Genomic DNA, 18,215 nt, shown 5'->3' on the forward strand with positions numbered 1-18,215 from the left:
GAAATCCCAGCTTGTAGAACCTGACCAGAATAGGTAAGAAATGCGTTACCCACCTTTTAAAACCCTTCTGCATTCAGGTGAATACTTGAGAACAGTTATTTTAGTTTTTGCTTAACTCATTAAATTTGAAGATTTCAGCCCCAACTCTACCACAAATATTTTCATATTTTACAGATGTAAATCACCATTAATAGGATTCATTTGGCCTTAGACTTACAAAGGAGACAAGCTTGTCTTTTACTAACAATATAATGTGGAATAAATGATGCATTAATGTACTATCCACTCGTATTTGAAAATCTGCACTGAAAGCAAACACCTATTTGAATCATATTCTTTACTGGCAAGAATGAGGTAGAGTTTTCAACAAATCTGAGTTTGTCTAAAAGATATGGAATGCATACTTGAAATTTCTAATCAAACTTTCTGAAATTTTGTGGGACTTTTGTTTTGGATAATGAGAATGCAAACGTTGAGTACCAAATATAAGTCCCATCTATTTTTATAGCAGTCCAAAAGAGATTGCAGTCATCTAAATCCACTACAAAGCTCTCAAGGCTTCAGAAATCTAACTGAATCTGGCCTACCGTAACAGGTGATCATTGATTTTCTTGTACTAGTTTGTCATTAGCAAGCAGCTGGTTGTCTCTTCTCTTTCTGGATATCCTTTTGGAATCACGCTTTGTCCTTAAATGTGATTTATATTATATTGCTTGTATATTATACCCCTTAAGATGGGGTAACAAAAAGTTAAGGAAAAGATAAAGAATTTATGCCAAATTGGGGATTTTCCCCACAGTTCTACTGCAGCCTTATTTTTCTAATGCAAATTAAGCTACTTAACTGTTGAGAAGAAACATTAATGCAGGGTCGAGTTACAAATCAACTTAAGGCCATAGGCTCCGAGTCCCATTCTAGTATAATAATTCAAAAGGATATCTTATTATTCTCTGCCATCATCAATCTTTGTTGAAATAAAATATTGGTGTTTCCCTTATTAAATAATGTTTAGTTTTTTTGTATAAAAATATTTGACAAACTGGAGGCTTTTTATCAGTTAATTTATTGTGCCAAGTCTTCTTGCAATACAGATCATCAAAGTTATGTATTCCAGTTCCACACAACAAAACAGTAATGAGATCTCTTGGAAGCTAAAAAATGATTTTTTATTAGTCTTATCTGTTCCAGATACATTGCTTGGAAAGCATTATTTGATAATAACTTTAGTGGGGTCAATAATGTTCAACTTTTTGAAAACTGTTGCTGGGGAGAGCAATGAAGTAGCTAAAGCTTGTCATTAATACCAAGTTAGGGAAAAGAAAGCTCAAGCTAACTGGATAGCTCTAGCCAGATGTTGTCAACATGTGGAATGGACAGCAAAATGACAAAATTTGAAATCAATGTAAAGTGATGCAGCAATAGCACACAAATTTTATGTAAATGTTAATACATATTTTATTCTAGGAAAAACTTTAAAAAGAATTGAATAAAACAATAATTTTGTATTCATCTGTATTGCAAACATATTTGATATTTGAAAGATAACTGTTAATTGTGAAATCGAAAGGTAAAAAGAAGCAACCAAAACAAGAACTGTTTTTGGTATAAGAAAAATGAAAGATTTAGATCTTTTCACTCATTTTTTTCTTCCTTTAAGGAGGTATAGAAATGGGGTGGTAGGTTAAAAGTGGTCAGTAGGTTTTATTGTACATGCCCAGAGTCCCTCTGTGAAGGAGATGGGCAGTTAACTGATAAATAATTTAAAGAGTAGGGAGAAATTTTTGCTCAAAATAGAACCTTGAATCATTTAGTAAAAGTTTACTGGTAATTCTGTCCTTGACAAATGCAATTAACTTGAAAACTTAAAGGATGCATAGATTACTTGGAAGTAGAAATAACCAAATTAATAAGAGCATTTATCTGTATTGTAAAGGAATTCACAAATGCAAATGCCCCAACAGGACAACTGTCCCATGTTTTGTTACTTGTTTATATGAAAGCATTTAATTTAACAACATGGCATTGGCTTCAGTTATTAGCTTTTTAATATAAGGTAACTGCAGCTTACATACTATGAAATGTGTGTCTTGTCTGGAAACAAATATTCAGATAATCTACCACCATCATTAATTGCTGGTGAATACACAATTGGAAATCTGAAACAGGTGAAAGCACAATAAGGAATTCTTCTGGAATGAGACAAGCTCTTTTGGAATCAGACTTTAACACAAAAAAGTTATCACTTTTACAACAAAATACTGGAATGTGTGAATATTAAGTCAGAATGGATGTTTCCCATTTTATACTGCTCCTTTGCGTCATCAATTTTGTCTTCTCAACCACATATTTGATTTTCTTCTGACAGTGAACTGGGGAATGGTTTACAAAAACTGATAAAGAAAACTTGCAGATATTTTAAACTACGTTTATCTTTGGTTACTTTTTTCAGTTCCAGTGAAATATAGTGTTTATGTAATTCTAAGGTGGAGGGAAATCAGACATGAATCAATACATACAAATCAAGATTTGTTTTCTTTAAACATTCATAAATATCTGAAGTATTAGAAAAATGTTTTTTCAAAAATCCTTTTTCTGGCAGTGTTAAATTATACACATGCTATAAATTTTTTCCCTAAGCTTTAATGACAAAATTTAGCTATTTACAAACAGCAAATATTAAGACATAAAATTCCTTCATAAATATGAAAATAGATCTTATAAAGATCTATAAACCTTAAATCAAATATTTGGCTACCTCAAAGGTTATTTTTGCATAGAAATGTAGTGACATGCAGTATAAACAGCAGCATTAAGTGCAAAGAGGAATTATTCAAGTGTCTAGTTAAACTGGCAACAAATACCAGTGTTCTTGGACAAGATGCAGCAACCAAGAATCTATTGTACACTTTTTTTCTACTCAGATATCAATTTGCTAAATGCATGTATTCACAGTCTTTCATCAGTTGGCCACACGAATAGCCTCTAATATGCTTATTAAATGTAATTTAGACAAAATTAATGAATTAAAAATAGACTGAGGATCTTAGAAGTGTTTTCAGGTGGCTTATCAAAAGCAATAGGCATCTTTGTTAGCAAATCAAACAAAAGCTAAACCATCTAGTATCATTGTGTTTGTACAAATTATGCATTCATTTGGCCACATTCTGTATAGAATACAGATGATGGCCCATAGCTGCTCTGCAATGCTGGCTTTCCATAGGATGTGATAATAACAGTGTTTACTATTGTATATGAGGACAGTTTTACCTTTATGTTTAACCATCCAATAACTGTAGTTATTGCTTTCTCAAGCTCCTACGAAGCCAACTTTTATCAAATTGCAGTCTAGAAAGACTTACTTTGCATCAAGGACCTAGGTTATCACTAACATTCTATTAAGAAGGTAGAGCAACCACAGCAGGAATCCATCATCCCACTTACAAGAGAAGGTACCACTTCTTAGAGTCTGTAAAAAAACAGGAAAATACAGGGGGAGGGGGGATGTGACCAGAATAGAAGTAATTTGCCTTCATAAGCAGTAAAAGTGAGAGACTGGAAGGTTACAAGAGTGGAATCTGCAGAGCAAGTTATAAACTAATGCAGGCAAAGAAGTGAAATACTTTCTGGAAGTGAAGTGGCCTCTGAGATACATTGCATGCTTGGTGCTTTCCAGAGCTGAGCATAAGTTACATTCATCAATTATTTTGCTTTGGATGGGGTGGAGGAAAATGCTACCAAATTCAAAATGACACCACCTGTTTTAAGTGATTAGATTTTTTTAATTGTTTAAATAAAGCAGCCTGATAATAACTACTGGGATTCTTTATCACTAACCCTGAAAGAGGAAACAACTAAACTGGAACGTAGTGCTACTTTAGAAATTTTCAAATGAATAATTGAGAAGACAGTATTTCTGTTCTCCAGCTACTGGAAGGAACTTGAGGCTGTCATGAATGTCTATAAATAAACATAACTTGCAAACCTGGTCTGCTCAATATTTGTGACTCTTCTTTTATTGCTTCATATTTTGTGAGGATTTGCCTTTTCTACAGTTTAGTTATGAGGAATGAATATGAGGAAATCTATGTTCACCAGAATTAATTTCAAGTGTATTCTAACTAGAAGCAAGATATGTGAGTTTAATACTTTTTATATCATCTGTATTCATTCATATTAAGTTCTGAGCACGTAATGCTGGTCTGGATGTCCAAAGGGACTTTAGTATAGAGATGCTATTTCTGTAGCTTCACTTTAAAATTCGCTTTCCAATTGAGAAATTTCAAACAACCTATCTACAGAATTTATATAAATTGCACACATAGACCATGTTTCTGTGTGAGCTCATAGACTAATTGAAGACATGCATGCAAAACTGGATTTTTAAAATATGTTGAAGAGAATTCTTCCATGCCAAACATTTGATGGTGATACATTTCATGCTTCTATAATAAAGGGAATGAGGTTATTGAAGAAATGAAAATATTCACCTCATTTTGTTTCATGAACAGTTTATTCAGAAACGGAACTCTGCTGTTCCTTCAGTACGTGGCTAATGGAAAATTTCCTTTCCAGCAAATAAAAACTGGACAAGCAACTAATAATTTAAAAGGAATGCCTGAAGTGGGAATATGCTCAATGCCTCCACTGTTAGCAACTGGATTGGAAAAGGTAAGGGAGCTATTGTAGCCAAATCTCATCTTATTTAATAAATTTTAGAGAATTCAGAGCCATAGTCTTCCTGTTTATTTAAAGCAAGAGTGGGGAAATATGTGCAAAACATTCTATTTTGGAACATTTTGATCCAAAATAGGATATTCTGAAAATGAATCAATCCAAAAATGTTTTCTTCCAATCATGGACCAAGTTTTTTTGAGTATTGTAGAAATGGTTTGATACGTTGAACTACTTCCAGAGTAGCTGTTTTTTTTTAAACTGAAATTCCCATGACAGAAAGTCTTGTACAAATATTTGGGTAACCAGTGGTAATAGTGAAATCCAACTCATCAGCCCTTGTTAATGGCCAGAACAGTTGTGGTTGTAGTCCAGTAAGGTCTAAATCAACTGTCTTTAACTTTAAGCAACCTCCAAAAGTATAAACTTCAATTCCCAGAGTATTTCAACAATGGACATTGTTCAGAATACTCGGGTTTAAAATTCATACTTTGAAGGTTGACCAGGATAAGACCAGTTTAGGATGATCTGTCCCCAGGGTACTTGTTATTTTAAATGTAGTCCATATAAATATTTATTGCAGCTTGGCATTTACTGCTAATGAGACAAAGATTTTAAAGGTTCAAGGAGATACTAAGTTCTTAAAAACATTTAACAACCTAAACAGTATGAATAACACAAATAGAAACACAGAGAGATGCCCATAATCCCACTATCTCTATAATTGTGACCCTGCATAAATCAGGCATTCAACAGCAAACCTTATTCCTATATTAGCGTTTTCCTGAGGTATGCTGAAAACTCCTTTCATACATCCTTGCATGCATACAATCTCTCATAATACATCTTAGAATTATCAAATGGACTAGAGAGAGAATTATCAAATGGATTAGAGACATTTGACACAGAAGTTAAAACCAGAGTAGTTAGTGGGAGTGTATCATCATCACCATCATCCAATGGTTGACTTTTAAATGTCACATTTCGGCTGTCCACTTATTGATGCTGATGTGTCTGAAGGCAGCAGAGAAACATTTGAAGTGTCGCTATCTACCACTTCAAGGAAAGTAGAGTCTCTGCCTTGCTGTGAGGAAGGATTAATACTGAGCAACCGTTTAGAAGATTCCAATTTAGCGGAAGGCATATTCCTTTGAGTTTCATCTTCCACCTCCATTTCTTCAGAGGTGGTACAGCTCATGAACATTTCTGGGAATTGATTTTCTGGGTAGTCTAAATTGTGTACTAAGATATTAGCCACTTGGCCAGAAGTGTCTTGCAGCACTTGTCCCTCAGGCTTCCCAAGTTCTGCCTCTTCAACGGAACATTTTACAGAAAACCCATTTTTGTTTGGAGGCTCCAATTCATCAGAACAATCCATTTCCTCCTCTTGCAGAAGTGGAGGATGACGTTGTTTAACCTGAAAAGGAGGGATCTCAGATACACCGTACTTATTACTGCATAGCAGCCTCTGGCGCACCTCAGCCCCTAGCTGGGTGGGATCACAGCTACTGACTGTTGAAGAGAGATCTCCAAATGTATTATAATCTTTATGAACAAATTCTGGAGAAACTGGAAGTGATCTGCTTCTCCTCCCAGGAAGGAAAGAAGAGTCTTGCCAATCACAGGCATAGGTGTGCTTGGACAGCGGCTGGCTCATTTTTGGACATCCTCTTGCTTCTGGAGAGTGCAGGTCAAATACAAGAGATATCACGGATTTGCTAGGCATGTCAAAAAATTTTATTTTCCCTCCTTTCAAGTCTTCCCTAGAATTGAAAGGGTTGACTTTTCGGCTTGCCCCTTTGCTTGGTGTATAATATGGATCCTGAACATTTATCTTGTGGGAAGGTTTCCGAGAGAAGATGTCTGACTGACTGCGTGATAGCCAGATGTTGCGCCGTGGTCGGGGTGATTTAGGTGGAATCTTGTCATCCAATGAGCTCAGCCTTTTGATACCTTGTCCCCTCTCTAGCAATCCTACAAAATAAAATCAGATTTAAATCCACACATTACTTCAGCGACAAATCTGGACTCATATACACACACAGGGGGAGATAATCAATATAATTGTGATATTCTCCACAACCATACACCCTTAGGAAATTCACAAATTCTCATAGAGCTCTTCATCATAAGAAATGCTTTTTCAAACAATTTTGTATAAGCCATTTCTATAGGCAGAGAATGCAGTCTATCACATATTGTTATATTTTGTCTTTATATTCTTCTACGTGTCTCCTAACCCTCAAATGCATATAAATACTTAGAAATAGCTAATATGACAATAAATATATTATTTTCCAATTATTTGTATACTCTAAAAGTCTTCCCAAGAGTGAAAGTTAAAGAGGAAACTCCCCTTTTAATTAAAAGACAGAAGTAAGGTTTCCCTAGAGCAAAAGACACCATTATGCTGTGAAAAGGGCAGGCAAACAATAATACTTCCCTGTGGAAGTGGTTATATTCCACATCAGCCTTGAAACAGCTCATTGTTCAATGTAGAAACTAGGATACACAGCACTTGAGGTTGGGGGAAAAATCTGTTAAATACATTTAGATGGAAAGTGTTTAGCTACGTTGCAAAAAAAAAAAATCCTTTTCCTTTAAGATATCTGAGTTTATGCTTAAGTTTTCCTAAGCAGAACAAATACTAAAGTGACACTTTAAAACAAGAATGGAAAACCCATGCATAGCCTACAGGATCTCAAGATCGTGCCATCAAATGGCAGCATTTTGGTGGTACAATTTTGGAACATTCTGGTTTGGATAATTTAAGGCTGGGACTGGTACCATTTTACCTCCTGGAAACCCCACATTCCTGTTCCATTTTTCTCTCTGGAAGCCAAAATCAGGCAGTTTTGGGGAGACAGGTAGTCCTCATTTAGCATATTAGTAATCATTCACAGTTACAATGGTGATGAAAATCTAACTTTATGTTCAACCCTTGTGTTTATATGACCTTCACAGGTCTGTAAAGGAAAGGAAAGTTGAAGTAAGATCATAAACACAGTCGCAGTTTCACTTAGGGACCACTTTCCTTAACGATGAAGTTGCCAATCTCAATTGTGGTTGCTAAACGAGGACTACTTGAATCGGGGAAATGAAAGGATGGTAATCACCAGATTGCTTCTAGTAGTACTCCAATGATCATTTTAATTTTTAATGTCTGTATGTTTCACTTGTATTATGTTACCACTATTAAAATTAAGTAGCTGGCATTAATTAAAAAAATCTGTTGTACAAAACCCAGTGTCATCATGGATTTCCTCATGTTTAAGGGCTTTCTCATATGGATTCCTGTTAAAAAATGCAAATACATCTTTTGGCCTGAAAACTATGCCAGGCTTTCCATGGCATATTGAAAGCTGCATTCATAAATATGGACTTGCTTTTGGGAGAAATTCTGAGGAATGAGATGGATGCTTAAGCATCTATTTTGCCCAATATGCAAAATTAAGGGCCATGTTTTGCTCCTTAAACTCCAAAAAGCCTTCCAATAAAAGAGGGTCCAACTATTGGCCTAATCTTCTCCTGCGATCACAAAAGACACATCCTTGTGGGTTATAGTTTATATATCTTGTCCTTAAAACTGAAATGAGTGACAAATTCAAGATTTAAACTGGCTCAGCTATGGAATTCTATACTTAGTTAATTCAAATTTCCCATCTAAATGAAAGCAATGTCTTAAATGTCTATATTGTGGTCATAGCAGTAAAACACCCCTCCCCCCAAAACCTTGCATTTGCCATAATTTAGAATTTTGTTTTAATCCCGCCTTTACTACATTATAAGTAACTCAAGACAGTGAACAAATATAATATTCCTTTTTTCCTCCTATTTTCTTCATAATAATAACTCTGTGAGGTGGATTGGGCTAAGAGAATGTGACTGGTCCAAAATTTACCAGCTGGCTTTTGGATTGCTCAAATTTTAATTTTCATAAATTAATTCAGCTCCAACTTTTTTTTCTATTTTAAAAATTTGCTACAATTCAAGCTGAAAATAAGATGTATGTGTGATTCAAAATAAGCCATGAAGACAGCACTTAATTTGGGTTAAACTCCAACATATGTTTACCAAGGACTCAGAAGACCCTTGAACATTTTCTAAAATTATACATCATAAGAAATGACCAGAACATAAAAAGCTAGAGCTAGTAATTACTTTTGTAATATTTTTCCTAGCTACAGTTAGAATTTGGGCGTCAAAGCAAGACAAAATAACAATGACCATTATCGAAGGTTCAAGTCTACAAAAGAGTTCTTTTGAAAAACAGGGTAACCACACCTAGCGCCCTAATTGTCTTCTACATCATTCTGTCATTAATAAAGCATGGATACCTCAGAGAAGATGCTAACCACTAACCACCAACATTGCAAAGTGATCTTCATTCTCTTCCTCTGTAATCTGATTAATATGCCAAACCCGTGGTTACTCTAATGCAACCATTTTATTGTGTCTTAATACACAATAAAATGCTACAGGCAGGACAATTCTATCTGTTAAAATCTATGTGATATTCATTGCCATACTGGCAGCAGACTACGAGAGGAAAGATCAGGAAGGAATGGTGTTGTTATTTTTCTCACCATTTTTATTCAAAACAAATGTTGCTCAAGATTTCAGGGGCTATTCTTCCACTGTTGGAGATGTGATGGTAAACTGGGACACTTGTGATTCCACAGCTTCATACCATGCATGCCAATTGTGTCCCTTTTGCATGATTTCCATTAATCCTAACGTGAGAGGTGACAACTTTTCAAGGAGCAGAGAGAAAAGTCCTGAGATTTGATTGGTTCTGAAGTAGAAGGCCTCTGTTTCATGAGAAAACCTCAGTAAATTCTGAGTCTATCTATTTAGGTTGGGGGTCTCCAACCGTGGCAACTTTTAAGACTAGTGGACTTCAACTTCCAGAATTCCTCAGCCAGCAAAGCTGGCTGAGAAACTAGGAGTTGAAGTCCACAAGTCTTAAAGTTGCTAAGGTTGGAGACCCCTGATTTAGGCCATCTTCTGATTTGGCCCATCTTTTATTTATTTTATTTATTTATTTTTGTCAATTGCTTACAAAATAATAGGTATGTAAAAACATAGTTATGAATACATGGATACATATAAGAAAAAAAAGAAAAGAAACAATAGGACAGGGACGGTAGGCACATTGGTGCGCTTATGCACGCCCCCTACAGACCTCTTAGGAAAGGGGTGAGGTCAATAGCAGACAGTCTAAGGTTAAAGTTTTTGAGGTTTGGGGAAGAAACCAGACTCAGGTAGAGTATTCAAGACATTGACCACTCTGTTGCTGAGTTCGTATTTCCTGCAATCAAGTTTGTTGCGATTAACCTTGAGTTTGTATCTATTGTTTGCTCTTGTGTTGTTATGGTTGAAGCTGAAGTATTCATTGACAGGTAGAATCTTCTCCAAATCTGCCAAGCCTATACATTTGAAGTTGGAAGGAATGTTGTATATTCTTGCCTTTCATTATGAGGTCTGTGGAGGAAAGAACTAGAAAACCAGCTTTTTCTATGGTAGGCCTTGGTTTGCCTACCATGGCTCACAATGCACCCTCTTGGTTAACATTTAGAAGGGAAAATAAAAGCACTTTGTCAAGCCTTTTAATGCATTTGTGGAAGTGAGTACTATTTCTGTTGCTATTTTTATTTGCGTGTCTGTGTGTGCTCGTGCGTACATGTGCGCACAGCACAGACAGTACAGCAACTATTTTTATGACTTTCTGTCTTGCACTTATTCTTGTGATCTGTTAGGAATATAAGTCACCTAACAGGTATTTGGGTTAGAAATATATAAACCAGGATAAACATTTTAGTACTATATCTTTAAGGGAATGCAAGAGCATGCAATTGGGTGTGGTTTCTCAAACAGCCATAAGATGGAGCCAGAAACCTGGGTTGTTTAGTCTTAGTCTGAGTCTCAGAAGAGAGTGTGAGTGTATCTCTGTTTCCTTCTGTTGGAAAATATTGCCGTTGCTCCATTTCTTCTAATTGACTGATATTACTGGATTTAATGTAAGTCTGATACTGAACTGTTTTTGACACTGGAATTTGATATTTGGATTATCCCTGGATTGAAAAACTGACTGATTTATCTGTGAATGACTTTTGGACTGCCTATTTTGGACTTTGCTTAAACCTTTCTGGAAGTAAAAACCTACATTTACTGTACAGTGTATCTGTGTGCTCTGTGTGTATTATTCCAACACTACTCTCTATACGTCTCCCTGTATGCGCTCATTCTCCTAATGGGGAATTACCTCAACATGATCCATCCAGAATCTCAGGATTGGGGTGCAGTACAAATTACATTAGAAAATACAGAGACATACACAAAAACTGTTGAAATTAAGTGTCATTTAGAGGACCACACTGATGTGATTAGATTGCTCTATCCTTAATTTTTAGTTGCACAGAGACAGTTGTGCAACTCAGCTGGGTATACCATATACAGTATCAACTTGCTCAGGTAGTCTAGACTAATATTGTTTATGCATCTCGCTCAAGTTAACATGAACAACAACAACAAAATTAAATTCCAACCTATCACAGTAACTTAAGGAACTATGTGTCCAACTAATATGTATGTATGTGGACTAAATTTGGTTCTTCAAGGAAGACAAAGTGAATAGATTGGATATACCGTGAACATCAAATTGTATTTCCAATTAAACTTTTACAAGTAAATTAACTTGTATTCAATATGCAATTCTATTTAATTAGACTTAATTAGAATATTGTAAATACAATGCTTCCTAATTATAAATAAAAACACAATTAATTACAACATAAAATATTTAATGTTTGCTTGGCAAGCTGGGCAGTTTTATGACCATATTATTTGATCCTACCTTTGGAAACAGAGATGGTTTTTCGATCTGCAGCATCCAGATTTAGAAGCTTTCGTTCTCTTTCATCTTCTTCTCTTTTCAAATTGCTCAGAATTTCCTCCAGTGTTTTGACAATATCAGTAAATGAAGGACGTAACTTTGGGTCCATCTATGAAGATAAGAAAAAATGATAAATTAAACACATAACACAAAGTCTAAGCTTTTACGTTACCAATAGTCTTCAACTTATGAATGATTGCTTAGCAACCATTTGAAGCTACAGCTGATCCCCAAAAGCTACTTACAATCTAGTCCCTAAGCCTGCTTTCTACCCCAAGGAGTCCTATACCCTTGCATCGACCATTGCCGCTTCTGTTTCAAAGATCTCTGGAGTACTGAAGCTTGGATTAGGGAAAAGGGACAGCCTGCTCTGTTGTTGGGCTACACAACATGATCCTTGAAGCAGCTTCTATTTTCCTAGCAGCTGCATTGAATTCTGGCTGCTCAGAAACTGGCAGCTACTTCTGGGATCACGTTGCATGGCCCAGCAATGGAGAGGCTCCCTTTGCTTCCCTAACACGAGTTCTAGAGCATTTTCAATGGTAAGTGTGATGGACATGATCTGAGGGCTACAGGGACTCGCAGGGGTGGGAAGCAAAACACGGGGTACCTTGGAGGGTGGGTGAAGGATGCCTTGGGAGGCCAGGGGAAGGACCTTCACTAGCCTCGCAGTGCCTCCCCTAGGGCCCCAGAGACACCCCATGCTCCACTTAATGTCTCACGTTTTGCTCTCTTTAATGACCGCATTGGGAAGAACAGGGATGGGGGTTCGTAAGTGAGGCAGTCATATGGCTGCTTCACTTAACAGCTGTCACAATTTCTGACCATAATGGGCAAACTCCATTATGGTCATGAGCTGAGGACTACCTGTATTCTACCAATATAAAAATGCTTTGCCATTCCATTTGGTGCACACGCAATTATAGAAAAACTCTACAAAAGAAAATTGACTGGATGTTTCATTTTCATTATAGCTTGTCTAATATAATATTGGAAAGAACTATAGTGACAGCTTTTTATGTCCTTACTCATTATATACTTATTTGTTGCCCATTTTTATACCAAATCTACACATAAATAACAAATGTTATAAACTAATTCATACAATTCATTCATATTTTGCCTTCAAATAATTCATAATTTCTGAGCTACAAAATCTCTCAATTTATTCAGCATTGCATTTTTAACTTTAACATAAACTAGGATCATTATATTTTTAGTATACTGACGTTGCAGCAGTTGAAGGCTAACTGGAGAAAGTTGGGAGGACAATCGCCCACCATGTGCTGAAAGGCATCATAATCCAGTCCAAAATTCTACATGAAGAAAACAGAAATACTCTGTTAATATCTAAAATAAAACAAACATGTTTTAAAGAAAGCAGTGGGGAAATTACAAGGGTTAAAAGACAAAACACAAAAGATAATGAACTTAATTTTCCCCCTGAGCTCTGGGTCAGTATGTCAGGGTTCCAGTTAACACTGGAATCAAAGCTCCAAGGTTTTGATTCAAAGCTTCAAAGCTTCCTCAAAGTATAGATTTATTAGGCATGTCATATCACATCTGGGGAAAACCTGACTCTGGAGAAGCTGAGGTTTTCCCCACCCAAATCAAACCCGAAGTTCTTCCCCTCAGGTGGCAGCCCTAAAGATGCTCCCAAAATGGGCCCAGAATAAAAAATGGCTTCAGGGCTGACACAGTACTTCTGTGGATTCGACAAAGAGATGCTGATGTATCTGCCACTTTCTCCTCCTTCATTGGCCTAAAAATACTTTCTGAATCCAACATATTATTCTGCTGTTATTCTGATATACTCTCTATATCAGCATTTCTGAGTCTTGCAATTCTAAAATATGGGGACTTTAACTCCCAGAATTCAAGAAAAGGAGCAAGGCTGGATGGGGAATTCTGGGAGTTGAAATCAACGTATAACAGAATTGCTACGAAACACAGAAACAAGCAGAAACAGCTGCCAGTTTCTGAACAACTAGAATTCAATGCAGTAAATAGAAAAATGGCAGCTGCTTTAAAGATCATGTTGTGCGGCCCAACAAAAGAACAGCCTGTCCTCCTTCCCTATTCCCAATCTATATGTTAACAGCAAAATTCCAAGGATTGATTTAAGCAATAATACATTTTATCATTCTAAAACCTCCAGAAGTTTATTAGTTTGCTGGTAAACCATTAGATCAGGGGTGTCAAACTTGCATCGTGATGGTGGCATCACATGACGTATGGGACTTTCCCCCCCTTCGCTAAAACGGGCATGGGTGTGGTTAGCGCATGATGCATCTGGCCGCAAGTTTGACAGCTCTGCATTAGATTATTTCTTCAGCATGCACTGAATATGTATCTTCAGCCTGTACATAGCTTAGATGCACCACGCTGAACTGGAGGGAATCAGGAAGCTCAGAGAAACAACCCAGAATGCTACTGTATTTATTCAGGACTCAGTTCTAAAACTGAAACTAGTATAGAGAAAATAGATTTTCCTTTTCTTGACTCTGCAGAACACTCAGTTCTCTGAATGTGGGAATCACAGCAACAACTCAGCTTTTTAAAAATGTATTTGGTGTTATAGTATAAGAGAAAGATATTCTAAGACATAATAGTTTCAATCTCATAGTCCAAATTTTCCTCCAATATAGTCTAACATTTAGAACCATGAAAGATGCTATAAAGAGAAATTTATAAATCTGCCTACACCAAGAAACTTACCCGCCAGGAAGTCTAGCATGAAAATTCATTTACCGAAGAAAGCACTACTATATACTGTACTGTACCTAGTACTTGGCCAATATCATATTAGAATGTAGAAACGATTTGCATAGTCATTTTGTGATGCAATAACATCATAAACCACTTATGAAAATAGTTTTGTAATAACTTTAGTGCTGACTACTTATCACATTGCTGGTTCCCTTAAAGATGATTCTTAAGAATATCTCCACATTTCACCCACATATTTCACAGAGATGTGCCCTACATTAACCAATTTTGTCCATTTATTATGGAAGCAACTCTCAAGAGTATTAAAACACATTTCATATCAACTGCTATCTAATTCTTTTTACTGGGATTGGAATTTTCAAATACAAAAATTTTCAAACATAAAACAGACCTTTTATGTCAACTGACTCGCCGAACTAGAGTTTTTTTCCCCACTTTAATATTTTTTAAGATTGCTAATGTGTGTATTTCTCAAAACCTAACTTCAAAACAATATGCTGTTTATAAAAGAAAACAAAAACACTTTAAGATAGTGTTGATGTAAAACAAATAAATGATGATGCTGTATAAGCAAAATAGCCACCTTTTCATCATTATCAGTTGAAAAGACAAAAGGATGTCATTTCTTCAAAAGAAGAAATGTCTTGATCAATCTGCCCTCTTCTCATGAATGAATAATCCATAGAAATCTCTTTGGTATTATGACAGTTAATCTCTTGAAAATTGGCTGATTAATGCAATATTCAATCCAACATTATGCAAGGATAATTATGAACTTTAAATGTGGAAGGGAGGGAAGAGAGAGGGAGGGAACAGCATTCTGTGCCAAGCTTGGCATATAAACGTAACAAAGGATTAATGGTTTATTGCAACTTTTATAGCTCATTTGGCAACTCTATGGAAATTGATTACCCATGAAACTCATTTTTTTTCCTTGACAGTCCTTATCAGTGAACTTTGCTCACCTCTGTTCGAGGGAGATAGTCTGGGTCTGCCTGGATCCTTGCAATAATCTCACAAAGGATGATCCCATATGAGAACACATCTGCCTAAAAGAGAGAATATGATCCCAGATTAATTTTGCAGGTATATTATTTCCCTTCCATCGCAGGTCCCCCACCCCATGGTTTAAGAATTTTTCTTTGTTCCTATCACATGGGTGAAAAATGGGTGCCTAACACATTGCAAAAGCTTAAATTACCTACTGTACCACTTGCAAAGTTCTGAGGGCACCCCAAATTCAACCAGCTAAGAAAAAGACTGCAGTACTGCTCCTTCATCATTAGAGGGAGCTATAAAACTTGAAAAATATTTATCAGCTTTTACTGATTTTTTTTTTTAAAGCCACAGCTTATTGGAAGACAGAATATTGTTATTAACAAAATTATAAATTAAGGTAAAATATGGCATTGTCCCTTGATAAGTAATGTAATTTTGATTTACAGCTTTAAAAATCACTATTTCACAAAGGATGGATAAGTACTTATAATACTGTTCTCAAAGTTAGCTAAAAATAAAATTTTAGATTCTCAATATAGAAAGCAAACAATTGCCCCATAGGATATCAAGTTTATCACAGGCAACAGAATTTTCATGAGGTAATCTAACTAGAAAGATTTAAAAATAGAAAACATAGCTTACATAAGAGAAAAATGCTAGGTACAAGTTCTCCTTGCTTAAATATCCCAGGGCAACATTTTATGTTAACAGTATTTATTTCAAACATACAGGGATGGGCTGCTGGGGGTTCGCAGGTGTTCGGGAGAGCCCCTAGCTAAGATTCTGTGCAGTTCGGGGAACCCCCAAATCCCAGTCCTGGATGACCCCACCAACCCGAACGCGACCCTCCTCCCAGGAGTCCCCACACGGCCCATTTTGGATGCAGGTAAGTGCAGGGCGTGCATGGAGGCTCAGGGAGGGTAAAAAACGGGAGGGTGAAAAACGGGCCTCCCAGAAGTTCGGGAAGGCTGGAAATGGGCCCCTTTCTGGCCTCCAGAGAGCCTTCGGAGCCCGGGAGGTCGTTTTCGCCCTCCTGGAGGCTGGAGGAAAGTCCACCCCCCCACACAGTGGTGCAGGAGGCTGACTAGGCCATGCCCACCATGGCCACACCCACCCAGCAACTGGGCAGAGAACCCTTTGCTAAAAAATTTTGAAGTCCACCCCTGCAAACATACCTACCTTTTCATTATATGGCTCATCACGCAGCACTTCAGGTGCCATCCAGTAAGGAGAACCTACCACTGGCAACTTCTCACTTCAACAAATTTAGAAAAGTAACATGAATGACTACCATTCCATTCCAATCAAAGTCTATAGGACAATATTGTTATTATTTCACATATTTCAAAATCCTGAAAGTTATTCTACTAGGAAATATATTACAAAGCCTACTGAAAGAATAAAATGTTTATGTGTCATAGTGAAAAGTTTAAGCAAAGTTATACCTATGTGTGCAAATCATTTATACATGGCAATAAAATCTAAATGGATATCTTAAAGATTCTTTTTAAACTGTTAAAACTGCAAAAATGCTCTTTAAAAAACATTTATTATCTGCATCAGTGACCTATCAGAAATGTATTGTTTATGCAGATAGAGAATGATTATATGCAAAAGCTAAAAAGTAAGGAATTCAAATAATCCAAAACAGTTTTAAGTCAAATGCTGAATCGTAGAAGGCAATGATCAGTGATTCACAATTATTTAGCTTAACATTATAATATTATTAAACTCTAATTGGTGTTTACTTAGAAATAATGCTTACCTATAATCAGGAATTTTCTCTGCCAAGCCAAAATCACCTACTATAGCAGAATATCCATTCTCATCATTTTTTATTAAACAGTTCTGAATAAAAGCAAAGAAACAATATTAAGTAGGTATGGTACAGATGTAATATCGCTGCAATAAGGAATTTGATTTTGATTTCGCTACCTATGAACATGTCAGTATCTGCCAACCTCTTAGCCCATTCTGCCTTTTAAATGTTTAAAAGAATATTGAATAATTAACAGAATTTTTAAAAAGGCACACTGAAAGCTAAGTGTCATCCTCAGCTTTTGATGAACAATTCCACATAGGCCCCATTGGTATTCTTAAAAAACAAAAATGGCAAATGCTTTGTTTGTAACTACAACAATGGTAAGCAAAGACTTGAAAACAATTGGCCTTGAGGGGCAGTAAAAAAAGCAAGCCTACTATCTGACCCTTCCTTCTACAATAGCTATTTGGTGAAGGCAACCTTCCTGTGACAGATATTTCACCAAGTGCCTATAATCAGATCTTAAAATATCCACATAGGCTGAGGACATATGGTATCTACACAGTACTGTTACTATAGTACTGTTCCCCCCCCCCATTAAATAATTTCTGCTCCAACTGTACTGAATATTGAGCATAGCACATAAATGCATATCTGTTAAAAGTAAACAAGAATGAATAGCAGAATATGTTGAACAGGCATTTTGTGATATTAACAATATTGATCATGAACAATTTAAAGAATAACTAAAGAAGTTGGGAAAATACATTTTATTTATTTGTATCCCACCTTTATTATTTTTACAAGCAACTAAAGGCAGTGAAGATATCTAATATACCTTCCTCATTCTATTTTCCCCCAAAAAATCAGCCTGTAAGGAGAATTGAATTGAGAGAGAGTGACTGGCCCACAGTCACCCAGCTGGCCTTCATGCCTCAGCTGGGACTGGAACTCACGGTCTCCTGTTTTCAAGGCTGATGTCTTAACCACAAGATCAAACTGGCATTACACCAGAGGTGGTATTCAGCAGGTTCTGACCAGTTCTGGAGAACCGATAGCGGAAATTTTGAGTAGTTCAGAGAACCGGCAAATACCACCTCTGACTGGCCCCGCCCCCAGCTATTTTCTGCCTCCCAAGTCCCAGCTGATCGGCTGGGT

At 36.4% G+C, this 18,215-nt stretch overlaps 1 protein-coding gene across 1 annotated transcript in view; it reads right to left on the reverse strand.

Annotated features, from left to right (window-relative positions):
• Positions 1 to 1,142: 1,142 nt before the first annotated feature.
• The window catches only part of TESK2 (testis associated actin remodelling kinase 2), a 58,241-nt gene continuing 41,168 nt past the window's right edge, over positions 1,143 to 18,215 (reverse strand). Inside the window, exons 6-11 of the mRNA XM_026665751.2 lie at positions 17,061 to 17,143; positions 16,475 to 16,550; positions 15,262 to 15,345; positions 12,796 to 12,882; positions 11,528 to 11,675; positions 1,143 to 6,645 (exon numbers count right to left, since the gene is read on the reverse strand). Coding sequence (XP_026521536.2) covers positions 5,642 to 6,645; positions 11,528 to 11,675; positions 12,796 to 12,882; positions 15,262 to 15,345; positions 16,475 to 16,550; positions 17,061 to 17,143 — 1,482 coding nt within the window. The 3' untranslated portion in view covers positions 1,143 to 5,641. The remainder of the gene's footprint in view (positions 6,646 to 11,527; positions 11,676 to 12,795; positions 12,883 to 15,261; positions 15,346 to 16,474; positions 16,551 to 17,060; positions 17,144 to 18,215) is intronic.

Source organism: Notechis scutatus, chromosome 3 (assembly GCF_049901735.1).
Source record: "Notechis scutatus isolate UNSWTSFEM ecotype Mainland chromosome 3, rNotScu1.2, whole genome shotgun sequence".
NCBI classification, from domain to species: domain Eukaryota; kingdom Metazoa; phylum Chordata; class Lepidosauria; order Squamata; family Elapidae; genus Notechis; species Notechis scutatus.